The 18,664-nt window shown below is 37.0% G+C and overlaps 1 protein-coding gene across 2 annotated transcripts in view; it reads right to left on the reverse strand.

The window, feature by feature from the left end:
- Positions 1-2,176: 2,176 nt before the first annotated feature.
- Positions 2,177-18,664, reverse strand: part of LOC115451287 (3-phosphoinositide-dependent protein kinase 1) — a 64,577-nt gene continuing 48,089 nt past the window's right edge. Inside the window, exons 1-5 of one of the 2 annotated variants that reach the window (XM_030179568.1) lie at positions 11,117-11,251; positions 6,595-6,859; positions 5,392-6,312; positions 4,319-4,596; positions 2,177-4,179 (exon numbers count right to left, since the gene is read on the reverse strand). In XM_030179568.1, coding sequence (XP_030035428.1) covers positions 4,075-4,179; positions 4,319-4,596; positions 5,392-6,312; positions 6,595-6,859; positions 11,117-11,251 — 1,704 coding nt within the window. In that variant the 3' untranslated portion in view covers positions 2,177-4,074. Of the gene's footprint in view, positions 4,180-4,318; positions 4,597-5,391; positions 6,313-6,594; positions 6,860-11,116; positions 11,252-18,664 lie in introns of those variants that run through there. The other variant, XM_030179577.2, reaches the window with a different exon arrangement.

The raw sequence follows: 18,664 nt of genomic DNA on the forward strand, positions 1-18,664 counted from the left end.
ATAGTGCGATATATTTTTAAATCATCAGCGTATAATTTAAATTTCGATCGTATTACATGCTTTATGTCATTTATGTACACAAGAAAAATAAAGGACCCAGATGAGAGCCCTGAGGAACTCCTGATGGAACTGTACATACCCGAGATTTGGAAACCACGTATACAAACCAATTGAGAACGATTACGTATATATGATTCGCACCATCTAAGTAATGACCCGTGAATGCCCATATCAGTTAATTTGCATAAAAGATAGTCATGATTGACTAAATCAAAGGCTTTTCTAAAGTCAGTGTATATCGCGTGTACTTCACCACCACTTTCCGTCTTTGTGGCGGAGAGCTATTGCTATCCCTCTTCCTAAAATCCCTAACCCATCACTTACTAAGCATTTCCGTCCCATACCCATTCCCCTTTTTCTCTTGAAAGTGCTCGAGGCCTGTGCTCACAAGCAACTGTCTGAGCATGTGCACCGAAACAACCTACTGTGCCCACTCCAGTCTGGCTTCAGGCCTAGCCATAGCACTATTACTGCACTCCTCAAAGTGACTGGCGATATTAGGGCGGGCATGGAGGATTCCAATGTCACTGTTTTGGCTTTGGTTGATTTTTCCAACGCCTTCAATACAGTCAGTCACGACATTCTTCTTGCAAACCTCTCCCACCTTATGATCTCGCCCACGGTACAGTTGGTGCGCCTAGACGATTCTTCGTCTAGCTGGCATGATATAGACTGTGGCGTCCCTCAAGGCGGCATAATCTCCCCATTATTGTTCTCTATCTTCATAAACCTCTTAACACAAAATCTTCAATGTGCGTACCATCTGTATACTGGACTTGCAAATTTATTTTAGGAGCAAGCCGATTGTGTGTCCGCAGCTGAAGATAGGGTAAATAAGGACAATTTCGGCCTTTCGGTAAACCCCGCGAAATACCAGGCCATTATTGTAGGCAGCTCATGCCGTCAGCACTAAGAAACAGACTTGTTATCACAGCAATGCTCCGTCCTTAGATAAATAACGTCTATGAATAATGAGGATAGACTTTAAAGAACAAAAAATATTTCTTATACGTTTTATTTAAATAACAATTAACAGTTAACACCGCTATGCTTAGAACAAAACAAAAGTAGCAATATAGCCATAAGCCATGTATTTTGCTCGGTCTTTATAGAATATACGCCTATACCAATGAATGAAATTGCAAGCAGCTTAAATTTTTGCGATTTAAAACTCGAAAAATTAATAATTATACACACATTTTGTACTGAATTTTATAAAAATAAAATACCGAAAATCCCGGTATTTGTAAAATCAATACCGGTATTTTGAAGTTTTTAATTTGGTCCGGTGTTCCGGTATTTTCGAAATCCGGGATACCGGTTTGCGACCCCTACAAGGAACACAATACTTACATAAACAATTTTACCGAATATTTTGGTACTTTAAAATCTTCTAAATACTTACATAAAATTGTTTTTTGAAAGAATTTATTCGTAAACCCCTAGCTTGGACATTATGCTACCTCTCCGAAAGACAGCAGATTGGGCGTCAGCGTCACACTGCTATTAACGCCAAGAACGTCCTTGGGTACGCAGAGACTTCTGAGCCACATTATGCTTTTTTCCTCTACCCCGGGGGTCGCTTAACGCAACCAAGTAGAGTTTATTTATATAAATAGTTATCTAGGCACTTTTTGGCAGAGGAGCCTGTGTTCATCATCAATAATAAGCCGAAAATAGCCATCGCGAAGTTTTACCTAGTATTTATATCGGCCTTGAGAGTGAAATATGTTAAGGAGGCGACCCATGGGCCGCCCAATAGTTTCAATCGATGAGGGATAGGTTGAAAGTATTGGTTGATCGATGGGTTCGGGCAGCTTAACGCTAAGTTTTCAGGCCGGTGACCCTATCATTTTGCCCAATCGCCACAGGCTAGCAATAGTTATAATAACAGAAACAAAAAAAAACAGTTGATTTCATTCCTTATAACTGGTGTCATAGGTAATACGTTATAATCATAATTTCACGTAATACCTAGAAATTACTTATGAACTTGAAATGAAAAAAGATAAAAAATACCATTTAACAATGGTTATTGAGGTCTCTTTTATAATATACAATTGCCATAGTATATTACATTATTTAACACTAAACAAAAATAAAAAAAAACAACAAGTTTATAAACCAACCTTTACTTTATTTTCAATTTCATATTTTGGTACTTTATGGAATTTATGCAATACAAATGTTGTAAAATATAAATTACAATAGTTAACAGGTGTTAAATTTTAAATGCAGATTTTATTATTAACAATGTCATGGAAAATCCAATTTACGCTGACAATTTAATGTGATCGCCGATAATGCACTATCAAAACGACTTTATAGGGCGCCCCTGACTACTATCTACCTGCAGTGTCTGACAGGTCACCCGCTGCTGTCTGAGCTCTAAACATTTACATAGAGCCCATTGTGACAGCGCTGTATGACAAAGCGAATGTGCGGCCAATACGTCTCTTTCTTTCTTGAACGTCTATAGGGAATGGAGGCGCATGTAGAGAATTCATTCGCTCCTGCAACCCTTACCCGTATCAATCACAATTCTAAAACAACACAACTGCTGGCCGCATGTTCACTTTATCTCGCTCATAATATTTGTCAATATTTACTTAAGAGCTATTAAACTAACAACCTTCATGTCATTGGCGCCACAATAGTTCGCTATATCCCCTACTTAGCACAACTCCTATAATCTAATATTTTCTAATAAATGAAATGAGGGTTTAATATTAAACTATGGATTTAATCCCAATTTTCAATACGCCCTAATTAATATTACAGGCAAGTTTAGGCATTTTAGACTATTACAAGTATTAAATTAATAGGTATGTAGTCATCTAATACGTGATAAATAACATTAATTTAATCCTACCACATGCCATGACATTGAATTTTCTATGGAAATATATTTTATTACAACACAAAATACTAACACAAGTTACAATTAGATAATATTTTCATCGCTCAATATTAAACTCTTAGATGTTGGCTAAATGGTTTAAATTAAAGAAATGATCTGTTACACAATCTGGATATTTAAATAAGCAATTCAATAATTGTCACCTTTGGTGGCGCTATCCGTATACATTTACTAGTTAGGATTATAGTGCACGAGTAATATGCACATTGAAAGCGTTATCATTCCCTCACGTACCGTGTCGTGTGACCGAAGAGAACAATACCGCGCAGGCGCAGCAAACACGAACACGTGTCGCCCACTGGCTGAACAGATCGTCAACAAACTATCCCCTCACATCCCACCACTCCCTTTACTAACAGTGCCACCTAACGAATGCTCATCAGGCATACCACCTGCACGCAGTTATCAATCATAATAAATATTTTCTTACTTCGATAATGACCGTCGTCGTCACGAGTGCTTGCGACGTACAATATAGAAACAAACATTCATAATTTCCTACAGATATAACTGTACAGCAGTCGCATTCCGTTGGCAAAATAAAAATAAATAAATAATATTTAGCTACAAATTGTCTATTTACCAACCGGAATGGGCTTCGTGAACACGCGGGTGGCGAATAACAAGTTTAGTCCATTCTTACAGGAGGCCCGGCCGCGTCGAGTGTCGTCGCCGGGGCCACTTTACACTACAACTAAGCGATCGCAGTAAGACAAATATTTACACATCATCGTTGATATTCACGTTAAATAAGGAACTTAAATAATTACAATAATAATTTAAGATACTCGACATATTACTATTAATAGGAATCAGTCATTCATTATCCACTGTGATCGATCGATAGCTGACGTCGTCTTCTCATAAAACACGGTCCGGCGCATGGCGCGAGCGGCGCAGACGCGAACACTAGTCACACCGCACACTCGTCGCCGCCGGCCGCCGCTCCTCCGCGCGGCCAGGACGCGAGCTCGATCGAGTTTCCGAAAGCAGACCGCCTGGTTGTTGCCTTTGCTCGAAATCAACACTAAAGTTATCCTAGCGGGGCACGGGGCCCGAGGGCGCGCGACTCGGGACAGTCGCCCGCCCGGTGTTTAAGTCGTGTCTCGCCTATATGTCTCGATGCGTACCTCGTCGATGACGCTCGCCCATTCCAGTGCGTATGATTCTGGGTCTTCCAAGTAATATGTACGATTTGGCTGTAATAGAAAAATAAATTATACGATGTTTTACCAAGAATATTCATCAAAATAATTTTATAGTACAGCTGTAACAGTATGATAGATATGTATTGAAATTTCTCGCTAAAATAACATTTTGCATCATCTATAAACTCACCGTGTGAACTAAAAATATTCTAAAGTTTTTGGCTTCAACGCGCAGTTCAGGTGACCAAGGGATCTCTCCTTTAAGAACCATGTTGGCCGGGTCGACATAGAAGAGACGTGGGCCGGTAGTGAGCAAAAGCATGCGACGTCGTGGAAATAGCCCCTTCCGTTTGTCAACAAGCCCTTGTTTTAATATTAATTCTCCATCGACAAACTGGTGCCATTTGCTTTCACGAGACTGTATTTCGAGACGGCGACGTTTTTCTTCCGGGCTGATATTTAGAATTCCTACAACAAAAAATAAAAAATATAATGTAAAGCTAGCTATTCATTCATTTTAAAAAAAAGAGAAGAGCCTTCAACAATAATTGCTTTTAGCTGCCGGTTGTTATTAACACAATGTCAATAAGGAATTTTGGTGAAGCGAGTCATTCATGACACAGCACTGGCGGCTGAGTTAATGCAACTCCGGGGCGGCGGCGTTGGCGTGCCGGAAGGTTGACGTCATGCTAACTAAAGGCTCATAAACCTACAACTGAGTACATCCGTTCTTATTCCAACAACAATGTACATATATGACGATGCAACTTGATGCCGTACAAGTATTTAGGAAACTACGACATTTCAGAAATACATCTTTGTCCGCAAACTATACTATAGCAGATTAAAAAGCCGTAAAAACTAGAACATTTGGACTCGGTTCAGTTATGAAATAAGACGCGTATAAATTTGCCAAGAATGTAGGTCATGAACACAACGGTTGCCTCTTACTCGGCGCTTCACTGCACTCGCTTTAGTCTTTGTAATTGTCTACATCAAACTCAGAGATTCATGACGTACGTATTGTGTACATTGCATGACTTTGAATCATAACTGTCTCTGTTAAAAGCGGAAGTTCAATTGACATCGCAGCGTGTGTCGATCAAAATACCTTCAAATTATATAAATTACTAATAAACAATAATATTAAGTAATTCATGAACGATACAGACTCGCTTCCGGGGCCTTTACTGTTCATAACAGTTTAACCATTAATTTAATATTAAGAACATAAAATAAAACTTAATAATATAATATTTTTACCTTTAGATGTAGATAAATCAAACTCCCAAAGCCGCACAAGTTGGTTATTGCCCAATCCGGGCTCTAGATGATCAGGTACATTGTATTCTTCTTCGAAGGAACCTCCTGGCAGGTATGGACTGATGGTTGGAGGCGTTTGTTCCCACAAATTTTCCCAATCAATACCATTGAAAAATGGATGATTCCTAATGCTGTCATACATGTCTCCCATATCGTCTGCTCCGATTCTTTTAGTGTGGTCCAAAACCAATAATTTTTCCACAAGATCCTTTGCGTCTGCCGGGAATCCTTCCGGAAACTGATAGTCCATTTTGAGAATCTTTTGAAAGGTAAGAAATTCGGTCGCAGCCCTAAACGGAGGTAGACCGGAAATCATTTGATAAATAATGCAGCCCAAGGCCCAGAGGTCAGAGGCGCGTGTGTCCACGCAGTCATGTAACAACTCAGGACTAACATATTGTGGTGTTCCCACGAAACTAATCTTCCTTGACCGCTCATTCTGTGTGTCGTTCTCATTAGTTTTAGGTGAGCCTCCACGAATTTCTTCGGGATCCATAATTTTAGCTGTTCCAAAGTCAGCAATACGTAAATGCATATTTTCATCCAATAGTATATTTTCTGGTTTCAAATCGCGGTGGATTATGCCCTTGGCGTGCATCTTCTCTAGTGCCATTAATAGTTCGGCGGCGTAGTGTTTTGCCACATTCAGCTCGAACGAGCCTACCTTATTTATGCATGACAACAACTCTCCATTTTTAGCGTACGATAAAACAAAGTATAATCTCTCCTCATCTTGGAACGTACAGTATAGTTTCACAAAGCCGTGTGCCACATTGAACAACATATTCAGAGCATCCTTCTCACGCTTTATATATTCACGCTTCTTCTTTCTGATGATATGATGTTTCTCACATACTTTAACTGTAAACAAAAATAAATAAATATAAATTTTACGACAACAATAGCTTAGCCATCTATGGTAATATATATGAGATATAACCAAGGTTTAAATTAATTCTCAGCTTTCATGACATTGCAGCCCATAATTGTTGAATATAAAAAGGAAAACCGGTATAATAGCAATGCCATTCTTAAGTTTTGGTTCCGGCAACAACATCGGATGTACTTACTATACACAAACATATTTATGACTAGCTATGTAGGTTACATATATGATACAAAAAAAAATAAGGTCACACTTACTTGCATACTCTTTGCCTGTATGAATATCTTTCGCGAGAAAGACAGTACTGTAACATCCTTCACCGATTAGTTTTCCAAAAATGTAATCTTTAGCAGATCTTTTTGTCGCCTTGTGGTTCTGGCTGGGCGCAGGAGAAGGATTTGGTGTGGGGGCCGTAACAGTCGTCGCTGGCGAGGACGCTTGCATCTTGACTGGCGTCTCGACAACCGACTCTGCCACTGCAATCGGGGCCCGAACCTCACTCGAAGCCCGTTCGTTGTTAATCTGAAGCAAAAAAAACACCGTATGAATGAGTGATAACAGAGTATCAAACTAGACGCAAGTGATTTATCACAGACTGCTTTGTGAGCGCAGTGCGATGTCCGACGCGTGGTGGGGCTTTGAGAGCGTGTACTTGTTTATCGTCCGGCGGCAGCGCGCAGGTAGTGATGGTGACTCCAGCTACACGTCATGCGCGGTGGGGGCTCGGAGGCAACGCGGCGTCTGCACTGCCGAACGTTTTCAAACTAGGTGACCATTTAATTGGCACATAAACAACGCCGCGTCTACAATCTACACTACCCAAACGAAACTAAAATAAATTACCTAAATAAAGAAAAAACGCATAAACAGGAAAATATTCTGCACGATTATCGTTTGAATGCCAACTTCAAATGTTTATGATTTTTGTTTTTAAACATGTAGATAAAATAATATGTGACTTTTTGAGGTTTTTACTTATAATACCTAGTAACCTTATTAGTAAATTAGAGCCTATATTATATATTTTTATTTTAAACAAATGTAAGCAGCATATTATTTTTATTGTGTTAATAATAATATATTCCTCGCAAATAATCTCATATCACGCTATACGCAATAAAGTAGTTGAAATGGACGAATACGTCATGTTTGTTGGCCTCATCTACAGTTCGATGATCCAATTTTCAAGTGCGCAAGTTTTTTATTCATTTTTTACGAAGGCGACGTCAAGCAAAAAATGACGTTCTCATTCAATAAGTCGAGTCAGGCCAGAAAGAGAACGACGATTTCGCAATTCTATCTTTGTCTAGCAGCGCAGCAGACAAAACTTCGCAGTTTGCAGTAACGGTAATTTGTCCAAACCTGACATAATGACAAACAAATGAAAGTACGACTAAAATATACCGTTCATTGTGGAAAAACCAGTCCAAACAAAAATTTTACTCATATTTAAGTTTGGAGCTTGTATAGTAAAATATATATATAATGTTGTTACCTATGTTTATATTTAGTTCTGGATGTGCATTAACCTCTTTGTTTCGTACATGAGAGTAGATAAAACAAAGAACTGATAAGTTAAAAAACAACAATTTCTAGAGTTAATAGATAAGGATTTTTTGCAAACAATTAAATTGACAAATATGAAATTAGGCGCCAAGGCGTTAGTGGAAAAAAACTGATATCGGTGTGCGAGGAGCTGGTAAACTATAATTACAACAAGGTCGCAACTAATTACGTGTCGTTATAGATAAAATATTATTATAAGTAGGTATAACAGGTAATCAATACGTAGAAAATAATATATCGTAGGTCATGTCCACATTATATGCAAGTGCTTGTATACACTGTTAAGGATGATATACAGTGGTTTAATATTTACATTGATCAGATCACCGTCCGCTGCAACCACTCAATTAAACAAGCAGTGTGGTCCATTGAAATTTCGTATGAGTCACTATAATGTTGCCGTTCCGCGCAAGCAAGTGGGTCTCGCATTCCGCGGCGGCGGCGTGTACGCCGGCACAACGGTACTCGCAACGCATTCCCACAGCAGAGCATTCCGCAGTGATCGGTACGTACCCAGTGCTAGTACCCGGTGCGCGCCCCCAGTCGCCGCATGCCGCCGCACGCCGCCGCCACCGACCTCGATCCCCACCATGCCCCGGACCCCGGACCCCGCTAAACTCACTCTACCGTGTGTTGAGTTGCGGCAGACGTACGTTCATTTCACATGCAACTCATTTCGTTTAGTTTGCTCTACACATAACTGTCTTACCGTATGAATCATCGGAACCAACTGCATCCCGGAAAAACAACAATTTACACTAAACAAATCTTAACACATTTATACAATAAAATAAACTAATGTGACCTAGACATTATGTAAGAAACAGCATTGCGGCCTCAACGCTGTCTAATTCAAAACATTTATACATGAGACACAGTACAAAAGTGAATTTAACATTTTTGGTAAAGCCGTGCTGTAGATAGTATAGGTTACGGCACTGGTTGTTGACCGAGGTTGTTCCACTGTTACAGAAAGCTGGCGTGCTAACCGACTGACTGGCTAAAGTGACAGCTCTACGTTGCCGATCTGTTAGTGATATTGCTGGAGATCAAGGAATGATATGTCCTCGTAATCTCAACTTTTTTCATGAAAGGGTCGCAATACATCCGAGCTAATTCTGGCTCACGGATGTTTATATGTGGTTTGTGTTTACTTATTTCTTTCAGGTGACCTTCTTTTGCTCTTTCAACCATCTTGTGCTTAAAAAAGAACTATTAAAATGTCCTGTTGGGCACAGACTTTTCGCCCATCACACTTTGCATGTTACCCTACACTTTACATAACAAAAGCGCCTTGGAATTTGTGATGCATAACTTTAGAATGTACGGCTATAATCGTATTGTGTTTTCCTTTACAGTTGAATTACGTAAAAAAAACTATATTTAAAAACAATACATTGTACAAATAGAATTATATTGATAAAGAGGTCACGACACATATAAGTATGTACAACTATGTAACTTAACCTTAATTTCTATTGATATTCAATTGTAGAGGTTGGCTCGGCACGAAAACCTTGTACCGAATAAACTTAAGCGGATGTGGCACGCTTTACTGCAATTCTATTTACCCTCACTTGTTTTGTAGCTAATGCATCCGGCTTATTATAAATAGACTATTAGTTGTTTGAACAACGCTACAATAATGTGCCAATTCTATTTTAGAAAATAAAACATTTTTTTCCATCTGCTTCAGTAGGCGTGCAGTATGTATGCACATGTTTGCGCAACTAATTCTTTCGAAAACTGTGGCAAAATGCAAAAAGAACCTTGTTACGGTCGGTCATGTAGCGTCCACGATGTGCCTGAATGAATGATAATATTGTAATCTTTGTTTCAAAACAACGGGCGTTATCTATGTGTGCCTCACTCCGTAATAATCATGCAACGTTTTATTTTAACTTTTTGTAATAATTTCGATAATATTATGGGTATTAAGTAATTGTGACGTTAACTTTATTACATTTCCAGGTGTAAAGTTGCTGACACTAGTCCAGCCTGCAGCTTGTGCGCGTGGTAGTGAGTGAGGACATAAGTCACAGCGGGCACATCGATATTGTTTACCACATCGCGCCGTATCGCTGTTGACGAACTCACAAACCTTATCTTTACGCGGTGCGTTGATAGCAATGATGTTTGTGTGCAAGGTTCACCAAAATAAATTTTATAAATAAATATTGTAACTACTTACATACTTTCTAAATATACCTATTATGTTTGACTACTTTTAAAAAATTAAAGCATAAACAATGTTATGAACGTTCCAAATGACCTTACTGTTTTCTACAGCAAGCAACATAAATCTAACATTCAAGTTAAATAAAGCAACAATATTTTGTATTGATCATCTGTGAGCTATCGCAGTTTGTAGTTTGTAATAAAGACCTAACTCGCAAAAGAACCCGTTATTGCACATAGATAAAAAGAGTTGAAAGGAGTTACGTTTTTGTAGTGTGTCATTACGGACGCAGTGATGAATGCGGATCGTGAACGTTCGTAGTGGTAAACAAGGTGGTCACGCCGCCGGCGCGTGAACAAACAAGTGTTGAGCAGTGAACAGTTGGGCTCTGCGTCGAGCAGCGAGCTCAATCCGCCGCCGCGCCGCGATGTCGCGTCGCCGCGCCGCACCGCTGCCATGCACGCTCCGCCCGCAATTACGTTTGTTTGTATCGCAAGCAATACGCCCGCGACGCTTTTGTGAACGGGCACGTCTATTGAAAAACATTGCAACGGCGAAAGTGCACATATCATGTGTACATAAAAAATCTTGTCGTCTTTTTTAAATTACATTCCAATAATGATGTTTACAATTTCGGCTCAAGTTTTGCATTTTAAATAGTTTTTATGTTACACAATCTAATATACCGTCTTATATTCCCACACACTTGTGTTTGAGAGCGAAGACCATTTCCCGATTTTCCCCCTTTCACTTTCTTGTTGTAATTAAATTACGATGAACTAGGCTCTAGAGTATACTAGTCTGACAGAGACCAATATTTTAATATCGCAATATAAATTATGTATGTATATTCAATAAACTAGCATATTATCACATGTGTACTTTATGATAGTCCCAATACCAAATTTACTAAAGTACTATCTATTTGATAAAGTTAAACGAAAATAAAAACATGTAATAATAAATATTCATTAGTGAACGCAGACATATTATGTGGGTACATCAAAGCAGACGGCCCGTGTCATCGACCTTACCTTAGTTTTGGGCGAGGGCTGTTTCCCGCGTTTAGTAGAGCTCACGCCAAGTAGTCGCAAAATTCTGTTAGCCGCTTCCAGAAGAGTCGCACTGCCCCTCGATCCCCTTTTAACTCTGGTGGTCAATCCGCTCATTTCGATTCGACTGGCACGATGTGTTTTTCCGTTTTATAATTGTTCAGAACAGTAGAAAACACGAACACAATTCATTAAATTTGATATAAGTCTATTTTAATTTACTAATTCACTACACAAATGCGATAAACAACGCGAAATAAGTTAATAATGCAAAATAATTAATGAAATAAATAAAATAAATAGGTGACGGTTGAATTTGAAAGTATAGCGCGCGTGCACGTCCGTTCAGTAAAACGGCGCGTCCTAGACTGACAACAAATGCAACGAGGCAACCGCAGGCAGAGGCCAGAGCATTGACTACGTACGTCCCGCTCGCTAGACAGAATAATCGCACGGCCGTACGTACGCGTGAGCGGGGCGCCGCGCGCACCAGGGGTACGGGGAAAGGAGGTGTTTCGTGGGGACGCCAGCCGCCTGCCGCACGACGCGCGCGTTTTGATGTCGGTGGCTTTAGTGTGCTCCTCATTCCACGCTCTCGCTCTGCCCGCCCCTCCGAGCCTCCACCTACGTACAAGGGGTTGCATTTCGCGTCACGATGCTGCTTCCACGTTGCGGATGAAAAAATCTGATTATAACAGTACGTTGCGGATTTCGCCATTCAAAATATGTCAAATAAACCACACCAAGTCTAATTTACAATTCGCTTTAAAAGGGTATTCAATATACATATTATAATTTAACTTATTTTACGATAGGATCTATATGAATACCGCTATCATTTTTAATGTGAGTTAAAAATCAAACGCGAGAATCTTATAAACCTCAACAACAAACAAGGAAAACGATGCGAACTTCTTGGAACGATAATAGTGCTAAATAAAGTCTGATGCCCATTGACCACATAAAAGCGTTCATATCCTTACGGATATGCATTTCCCGTTGTGGACCGTACGCGTCAATATGGTACTATGACGCATAATCAACATATCGACCGTAATACGTGAGAACTACACAGCCGATATTATAGGCGTAACCTACGATGAAATATACGACGCTACTAGCAAAATGTTTGTACGGATTATTAGATGACAAACTAAAAGCCACGATGAGCACGCGTTTTCCATACTCTAACCAGAGGGCTAGACTGAAGCTCCAACGAACTTGATTTGCGCTGAAAGCTTCAGAAAAATATGTACGATTCTACATAGACTAGTACTTTTTTTAACGCTTGCAGCGTAAATTAAATACGCTGGAAGCGTCAGGGTTGTGGCCCGGCCATAACGATTCACAGAATAGAGGGCATTGAACGCGCCCCTACTAAAAACCCCGTACAGTCTAGACTTTAGTCGTAGAGTACAGACGCAGCAAATAGTGTCATAGAAGACGTAACAAGCTTTATAATTTATTCTGATATCTTGATAATTTCAGGTGTATAAAATAGTATGTTGGTTCATACAGATAAAACGTGATTATATTAGTGCGTTTATTGTTTTTATTTTAGTAATTTTTATACCTTACACATACGATTTTTTGTTATAACAAATCCGACGCGACGTCTCAAAATCTATAGATTTATAATAAGTTTATTTAAATTCTCTGTACAATTAGTAAATAGAAAAATATTTTTCAATGTTTGCGTTAATATGTATAGTGATTATAAACTTTAGTATTTAATTTTAGTTTAAATGTAATTAAAATTTATGCTTATTTTAATATAATAACAATTTCACAATTGCTATGAGTGATTTAACTCCCGATACATTTATGTGCGTTACAGCTATTATAAAATACCAATACATTTATTTTATTTCGAAATATTATTTTAAACACCGTTACTCCTTTCTTCAATGTATAAGTTGTTCTAGATACCACCACGCGACTCATCCCGCAGGTAGGCTTATAAATACAGACACAAAGAACAAAACGTAAAAGAAACAACACTCATTGTTAAAATTGTAATCATTGTTATAGGTACCTGAACACATATTTGAAAGTGAAGTTGTAAAGTTTAAAGCCCGTCTTGAGTCATCGACTGTGGACTTTGGCCCGCTTCAATGGGCGGCCCTTGCGCCCCGATTTGTCGAGATGTGCCGGCGCATGCACTCGCCCGGAGGGGTAACGACCACGGCGCGTCGTTATGTATAAAATTGCGATGCACATGTAAATTTTCTACTGAACATTATAAAATATATTGCCATCTGCACTCTACATATAACCAGCGTGTCTGAACTGATAAAACTTCTCATCTGCCAGTTTCAAGGTTTGTAACTATTTTTAACCGATTTCCAAAATAAGCGTAGGTTCTAAGTTTGACTATATTATATTTCTTTAATGTATGTTCACCGATTTCTGCGTCAATTGTAGACCGATATCGAAATTTTAAAAAGTCTTTTTGTGCTAGATTTCGTGTTACCTCTAACTTCATACCATTTCAATTAATATCTATAAAACATTGGGATTTAAAGCTACAATCAAAATTAAATAGGATTAGAATTATTGGGTTGGGTTCATTTTTCATACAAGGTACTGTATTATGTTTACATGAACATTCAATAAATTTTTGAGTCGCTGCCTAATTTAAATTGCTAGGTAAGTAAATGCACGAATAAATATTTAATTTAAATTGGACACTGCCTCCAAACATATGTTATGTGCATATAAACATAATACACAAATAACAAAGCAGATTATATTTATCTTATTTTAATAATTTCTTAGTAAAGACGTTTATAAATCAAACACCATATTGCAAAAAAACTGGTTTGAGACCTTTTACCTTTTTTATTTACCTTCCAGACACTGTAGCTGATTTTGTATGAATTTTTGCAACTTGTAACAAGTTCCGTTTTCCTAGATACTATACAGTTCGACATTTCTACAATGCTATAAAAGATATCTACATGTAACAAAATCAATTTTGTTACATTAAGTTTTTTTTTAATTATCAATATTATAATTTCTTCTTTTTTCTTTCTATTTCTAATGTTATCAGTATTGATAATGCTCTGTGGTAATTTCTGATAATCAATAAAGACAAAAAACCTAAATATATATACAATATAAATCAAACGCAATCTATACATTTGTTGCTTAGATACTTTAATTAAGTTTTTGATTAGCTCTCTACTATCACACCGCGCCGGCTGCATTGTACATTGTATTGTTTTTTTTTTAATTCCACTAATGTTGCAGCTGTCGCGACACGTGTGGGATGGCTCGTGCCCATGATGGTATCCACATGTGTGCATTTATACTACAACCATACGCAGCGGCCAGCGCCTTGTTTTTTCTTTACCTTGGCACACGGACTACACTCTACAATCTACCTGACAAAGTACAGTGTAGACCAAATTATAATTATGAATAATAAGAAACTTTATGCATGTCGACATTTGTAAGAATAATGTCGGCCCAATGTATGTTATTATTGTTTACAGCGTGGCGGCTTACACGGAAGTTGGTACACGGTTCAAAGAAAAATAATAATACATATTTTTCGTCAATCTCCTGTAACGCAAATGAATCATTTCACAACTATTTGCTTTGATTTATTTGGTTTGACATGAAACATTTTAGTTCAGATGTTTTTTTTTTTAGATTAAATGTTTTTTTTTTCTTTTATTGGTATACTTGTATAGGTACTTAACATTCGAATTCAGATTTCCACGCATCATAATGTTTTTGATTTTAAATAACAAGCGTTAAATGTATTAAATATCACGGAAATCGGTATTTCCCTTTAATGAGTCAACGCTAACAATGCAATCACTAAACAATAATTTTATTTACAAATCCCCACTATTAGTTAATGGCACGTATAAATACTTCAGGGAACTCGTAATCGACTATCAATAATTGTTGTATATAGTGTAAACACAAGCAAGTATACTATGCGTAGTACTGACACGACATGTGGTTTTTAATTCCGTTAGTTTATAAAAGTAAAGCCAGGTGCTTGTATTTTTTGAAATGCGAGGGCAATGCACGCGCTGTCACCCCTGAATCCTGAGGCTTTGCGTCTGTATAAAATAAAAGCCGACGGACCATTGAACCCAACACCTGGCATTATATTCCTTTACTATGGTATCTGTAAAGAACTAACCACTATCCATGAGGGAAGCAATGGTGCATGCGATAATAGAATATAGGTTACAGTTTCAAGTATGTAGGTAAGTACCTACTTATTCATTAAATGTTTAAAAAGGTGTTCGGTGGCAAAAAATGAGTATCGTACATTAAAGCATTTGCATACACAGTATTAGTTCTATCTTACTCAAATCCAGAATATACACCTTTCTTCGTTACATATTGTATTTTCTAACGCGCTATAAGCAGCTTAATAAATAACTAAACATTAATTTATATATTTAGGCAACACGTGCATAACGGATTGAATGAATGCCTGCCATCTCACTTGCAAGTGCTCGTATTGACGACGTATCTTTAATCTTTGAAATATTTACTAGTATTTAAGTAACGAATTAACACGCACAGGTGTTTGAGATTTACCAAAAAAAAAAGGCTCGTAAAATAAAGCCATAGCTTATTACTGGCGCTGCACGTACAGTTGCTTGTGCCGCCGGCATCTTTTTGTTTCAGGTGTCACCTGCCTGTGTCATCATCACCTGCCGTTCAATGTTTTCGAAACGGCTCGCCAGATGTTTGTCTCTTACCAAAAAAAAGACAGCCTAAGGTGCTGATGCTGAACTTGTATTTAAAGCAATAAGAAAATATCACTAACAATGCTCTTTGGTAAAATTATGATTTCGAACCACAATCGTCACTTTCATAAAAATCACAACCGTGACGTAAACGATATCAATAACTTTTTATTATTTGTCAAAATTACAGAATTCAGATTGCAAACAGTTCCCATTTGACAGTAACAACTCTAATTGAAGTTCGTTAACGAAATAAATTAAGGTATTAGTGGAAAACTGCGAGACCTGTTATGTGTTAAGTGTTAACAGCTAAAACCGCATAATAAACAAAATATTCCACACCTACTTACCAAGAACTCATTGTAGTCGGTTTTCCCGATGTTTAAAGACTTATTTTTGCACAAGATATTTAATATTTTTAGTACTTATAAGACTTCGCCTACACAAGAAGACGGTAACTTAGTATTACCAACACGAAACAAATATAAAAATTAGGCCTGGTGAGTGTACTGGAGTACATAGTACATACATATAATACGTCTTGTGTGATTGGCTGTCTCGAGGCGCCCACTGGAGGTTATCGACGCTGCGAAATGTCGCGACCGCGACCTTGAGAGGTCCTTTGACCCTACGTCGGAGTTATATTACACCTGCTAAAGTGCCCCTCACACGTTCAATGTTTAAATCTTAACTACCGTTTGATTGTACACAACAATCCCTATGGTATATTTAGTTGCAAGCTATTTACGCTGAAACAAGATGTTTTTATATTACATATTTTTGGAGATATTTTATATTATAAGTACATGGTCTTATTAAAATATTCTGATTATCAAACATATTAATCTAATTCTTTTTATAGCCAAGAAAATGCAAACTAAATCAGAGACTTAGATACTTAAAGTATCTTAAATATGTACCTACATGTTTATAACTAAGAAGTGTCCTTTGTTTGCTTTCACTTCGCGTACGATACTCTGTACACCCAATAACATGCATTTGATGTCAAAGATATGCTATTGCAAAAAAAATTCATGTCATTTCATCGATCAACGAAGAATATTACCCATATTCTCATTCATATCAAATATGCGATAATTTTGTAAAGTCCCACATGTTTATCGGGCCTCAGCACTGTTAGTAACCTTCAAATGTTACCTGTTTGTTTACATCAACTGAGTAAAATATTTTTTGCGAAACTTATCCGTTTCAGAATACTGGTATTTCCCAAGGTCGCTAAAAACGGATGCATATTACATTATTCATGCACCAATTAATTAAGGAAACTCAAAAAAAAATAAACAAATTATAAGTAGAATCTTCTAAATTTTAATTAAAACAATATTCAATGAGTTCAATTGTCAAATAAACTAACTAGTCTACAATTTCAGCAGATATAATCTTACAGGAGCTACTCGAAATGCGATTATATTCATATAATTATATTATAACATATATGTTTATGAAGGAGTATGAACGGAAACATATTTAAATTCTTTACGATCAAGTATCCAAGTATTATAAAATTTAAAATATTTACTGGTACACTTACATTATTTAAACGATATTGAAATTAACATTAGTATCCCGCGACGACGCGACGATAACGTTTGATATTGTAAACTAACTGGCGTGAATAACCTATGTAATTAAATTCCAAATTGTTTCAAGTGATTACAGTACATGGTTTACGATATAAATTTAATGTTTTAAACATTAACGAACAATTCCCTCGTAAGTACGATTTTTATTGTCTTAATAATAATCATAATAACTACAAATAAACCGAGTTTTTAAATACAAATTAATTAACAACGGTAAATAATTTTCAAGCAACAAATATTTTCCGGAAAACAAGTTATAATTGTAATGTTATGTCTTTCGCCATGCGTAGGTAGGTAAACAGCACACACAAAACGTAAACAACTTTACACATAATTGCAACAAAGATTAACTACCCCGATAGAAATGTTTATGCAGTTTCGGTTATTATATTTTAATTCGTATCTCCATGTGTTATTAAAAACGAAAATTCGTTCATAAATTAATAATCGTGTGAAATCAATTTTTGGGTACTAAAATCGCGGTATACTTGTCGCTATTCCTTTTTCCTCGTACCTTATTCATGGTAATCACCAGAGCAAAGCGGTCGTTGTACCTACATAAAACAAGCAACTTTAAGATGCTACAAATGAATCATACAAAATAACATGAACGCATTAAGGTTTGGGAATTGCTCTAATGTTTAAGGAAAATAACACACTTATCTATATATTTTTTAAATTATCTAGTACTATTAAATATAAATATATAATATTACATGTTGTTTACATATCTCGGGGTAGCTAATTATGAAAAATATATTTATTTTTTTTTGTAAGAAAAGTCAATTTCTTAATATTGACATTCGCGTAAGTAGTACATTAAATAGGTATATTTATAGGAAACGTTCACGATGACATATCATATACAAACAGTACGTGGTATATTTGGTAGAGTTTGCACATTTTTGTTGTACAATTAGAAGCACATGTCTGTATATATTCATAATATAGTCACGTTACAAACGTTATTTTATTCCACAGACATTTGGTTAATGATTTCGCGAAGCTCGTCACGTCGCGCCAAGACCAATGACCTGCTAATTCGTTGAAGGGTCTTTTTTTGCTTATATACTTGATAACCTTCAACTTACTAATTTTCAGGTGGCGTGATACTTCTTTGCATTTTTTAATTGTGAACAAATAGTGCAAACTATCACAATGAACTTTGATAATAATAATTTCAGCAATAAAAACGACTACATACT

This window comes from Manduca sexta, chromosome 15 (assembly GCF_014839805.1).
Source record: "Manduca sexta isolate Smith_Timp_Sample1 chromosome 15, JHU_Msex_v1.0, whole genome shotgun sequence".
NCBI lineage: Eukaryota > Metazoa > Arthropoda > Insecta > Lepidoptera > Sphingidae > Manduca > Manduca sexta.